The sequence below is a fragment of the Octopus bimaculoides genome, unplaced genomic scaffold, assembly GCF_001194135.2.
Source record: "Octopus bimaculoides isolate UCB-OBI-ISO-001 unplaced genomic scaffold, ASM119413v2 Scaffold_85454, whole genome shotgun sequence".
Classification (NCBI taxonomy): domain Eukaryota; kingdom Metazoa; phylum Mollusca; class Cephalopoda; order Octopoda; family Octopodidae; genus Octopus; species Octopus bimaculoides.
Genome location: NW_026334438.1, coordinates 1 through 3,168, shown reverse-complemented (window position 1 = coordinate 3,168; position 3,168 = coordinate 1). Strand labels below are relative to the sequence as shown.

The following is a 3,168-nucleotide window of genomic DNA, read 5'->3' as shown; positions in this document are numbered from 1 at the left end:
AATACATTTCTACTTTCCTCCATTCTATCACCTCTACAATATTCAAAAGCATTTTTTGCCATAGCAAACACTGACGGTGGCAGCCTTGAAGTTTTCCTCTTGACAGAAATAGGATGTTTTTCTGTGTTGTCTGAGTTTTATTTGATGTATATTTTCTGCGTCTGAATTGAAGTTGCTCTAATTGTTTGATCGCAATCAAGGAAGACTCACATATGATCAGTTGTTTCTACCTGGCCATCCAACAATTTTTCATCAAAAGAAATACATGCAAGGTAATTTTAATCTCTATTCACAAAAACACAAACTAACACAATTTGTTTCAACTTATTTTCTTTTTTGTTTTTATTTAAAAAAAAAAACAAGTATTAGGGACAAATTTATTTGAAAGTCTATATTTGAACTAAATCACTCTTTCTTTTGTATTATGACTTTCCATTTTCAAAAAAAATTGAACACTTTTACAAAAATGATGGCATATATACAATGACTTCCTGATGGTGGTCAGTTTGGTGCTCAAGTTTGACTTAGAGGAATTAGCGGAAGGGAAAGGAATTAAAAATAGCAACCATACTTTAGAAAAAAGAAAATTTTAAAGAGTCCCAAAACTAACTGGTGTAAGTCACAATTCATTATTCTACTTCATCTTTAGATTTAGTTTAAATGAAGTTTAAAGTGACTGAAGTTATTGGCAAGTGAACATTATTTTTAAATATTTCCTTTCAAAATCAAAAAGAAAATATTTTCAAAAATACATTTCCCTCAGACATATAATTCTAGCTTTAAAATGAAGCCAGTCATGTAATTAAGCAACTGAAAGTGGTCTAGTTACTCTTTCATAATTATTTTCACTCTCTATATCATCGCCGAAATCATCTTCTGAATCAGTCTCTATCTCCATCTCAACATCATCTCTTAAATCCTTTCTCTCTTGCATGAGGCATGTATCACCTACAATATCATTTTCAACATCCTCTAATAATGTGAAATCTTGAACAGTGTACATGAATTTATCATCTGAAGCTATTTGCCTAATTTCCTCTGTATTATCAAGACCCACCCCTATAGCCATAACTTTATTAACACGTGCTTTCAGACGTTGAGCGTTTGGAATAGTTAAATGATAATCAACATTAGACAAACCATCTGTTATCAAAATGACAACTTTTTCAGCTGATGGTCTGGAGCCATAATCAATAGAAAATATATCTGCAGCATTGGCTAAGGCTGAAGCTGTGTTTGTAGATCCAGGTTTGTAGGCTGTGCGCTTAATAATAGAAGCAACTGTTTCTGCATCGGAGTAACGAGAGAATGTAAATACTAAAGTAGCAGCATTGCTATAAGTAATCAAAGCATATCTCATATTTCTATCCGCTAAATCATCTACCAGTTTACTTGTGAAATCAAGCATACGCTCAAAATTAATTTCTCCGACACTACTTGAAGAATCCAACACAAAAGCAATGTCCTTCACGATTTCACAACCTGAAATAAACAAAAAAAAATATCATTAAAGAATCTGACTAAAAGCTGCAAACGGTATTTTTAGTGAGAACAAGAAAATACTTATTGCATCACATGTGTATGTATGATCTCTTTTACTATTGTATGTCTTACAATGTAGCAAATCATTTTGAAGACTTATCTGAAATCATCGTAGCTATGATTGAAATGAGTCTTTTTGCTTTTAAACCAATGAGTTATTTAGAATTTTTTCTTCATTCTGATGGTTAATTTAAAGAAAAGCAAGTAAATAAACTATTCAAACATTAATAAGAAATGCTAAAATTTTGGAATCATTTCTAAATACATTTTAATTCTGCAAGACATTTGACAGTTATGATATAAGAAGCCATTATCAACTATGCAGAGAAAAAAACTCTGAGTAGCTTTATGTGCCTTTCTATATGCAGCACAGAAAGTAAAATGAGAATGTATTACTTGCAAGAAATATACAATATTAACTCATGATCATTACCAATTTTATTAATTACCAGAAATCTTAGAACAAATAGTAACTTTCAGTTGACTTCACTAATAGTTTGTAGCAGGAAAGGTCTGGAATCATACTAATTGCAGTTTATTGATACTGCAAAAATGATATAATTATATTTTTTGGAGTATATGAAGTAAAGATTATGGAACTTTCATTAAGAAGGATCAATACTCAAATTCTCACCTCATTTAATTATGTTGATGTACAACATATTTAGAGAAAACAGACTATCATAATCATTGTATCCATTTTCTAACAACAGATTAATTAGAAATTAATAGCTATCAACAAAATTATTCCTTATCTGCAAAGTACTAACTCTTCATTTCCTTTCTAAATGTAAAGTTTGTAACATAATTGAATGTCATTTCTATATTATTTATATAGCTTTGTAAGATTTTACATTTTATATATGAAGTCTCTCTCTCTCTATCTCTCTGGATAACTATGTACTACCTCTATAGCAATTCAACTATTTATGCCTCTCTATTTCTCTGTCACACTCTAACCTTTCATCATCTGATACTGGCTCACCTCTTCTAATGTCCCTCCATTATAGCAAGACACCTGTTTCTATCTCTCTGTCTCTGTCACACTCTAACCTTCCATCTGCTGACACAAGTTCCCCTCTTCACATGTCCCTGCTCCTCTCATAATTCCTTGTTTTGTGAGTAACTTGATAACTCTGCCAGTGCTGATGCCATGTAAAAAGCATCCAGTCCACATTTTAAAGTGGTTGGCATTTGGAAAGGCATCCAGCAGTAAAAACCATGCCAAAACTAATCTCACCTGTTCTAGTGTCACATAAAAAGCATGGATCCTATTCTGCCAAAGCAGACACAGTAACCTAGGGTAGTTTTTCTTCTTGGCTGGCTCCTGTCAACTGTCCTACCCATGCATGGTAGATGGATGTTAAACGATGATGATGAACTCTATGATAAAGAACTATCTTTATTTGCTCTAGTAGATTATATACCAGTAAAATATAATAATAAACCAAATAAATTTGATGTACTTACGTCTTTCACAGAATCGGCCAGCATAACCATTAGCACATTTGCATCTGAAAGTTGAGGAAGCAGGCTCACAGACACCATTGTTCTGACAGGGGTTACTGTCACAGAAGGTTGATGCTTTAAGAATAATAAAGACAAACATTCAATTATCTGGAAAAT

At 32.2% G+C, this 3,168-nt stretch overlaps 1 protein-coding gene across 1 annotated transcript; it reads right to left on the bottom strand.

The window, feature by feature from the left end:
• Positions 1–313: 313 nt before the first annotated feature.
• On the bottom strand, positions 314–3,162 carry LOC106878589 (cartilage matrix protein). The gene is made up of 2 exons (XM_014927844.2): positions 3,013–3,162; positions 314–1,482 (listed from the first exon to the last, which is right to left on the bottom strand). Exons 1-2 carry the CDS (start codon positions 3,149–3,151, stop codon positions 803–805), a joined length of 819 nt encoding a protein of 272 aa, XP_014783330.1. The 5' UTR covers positions 3,152–3,162; the 3' UTR covers positions 314–802.
• Positions 3,163–3,168: the final 6 nt, after the last annotated feature.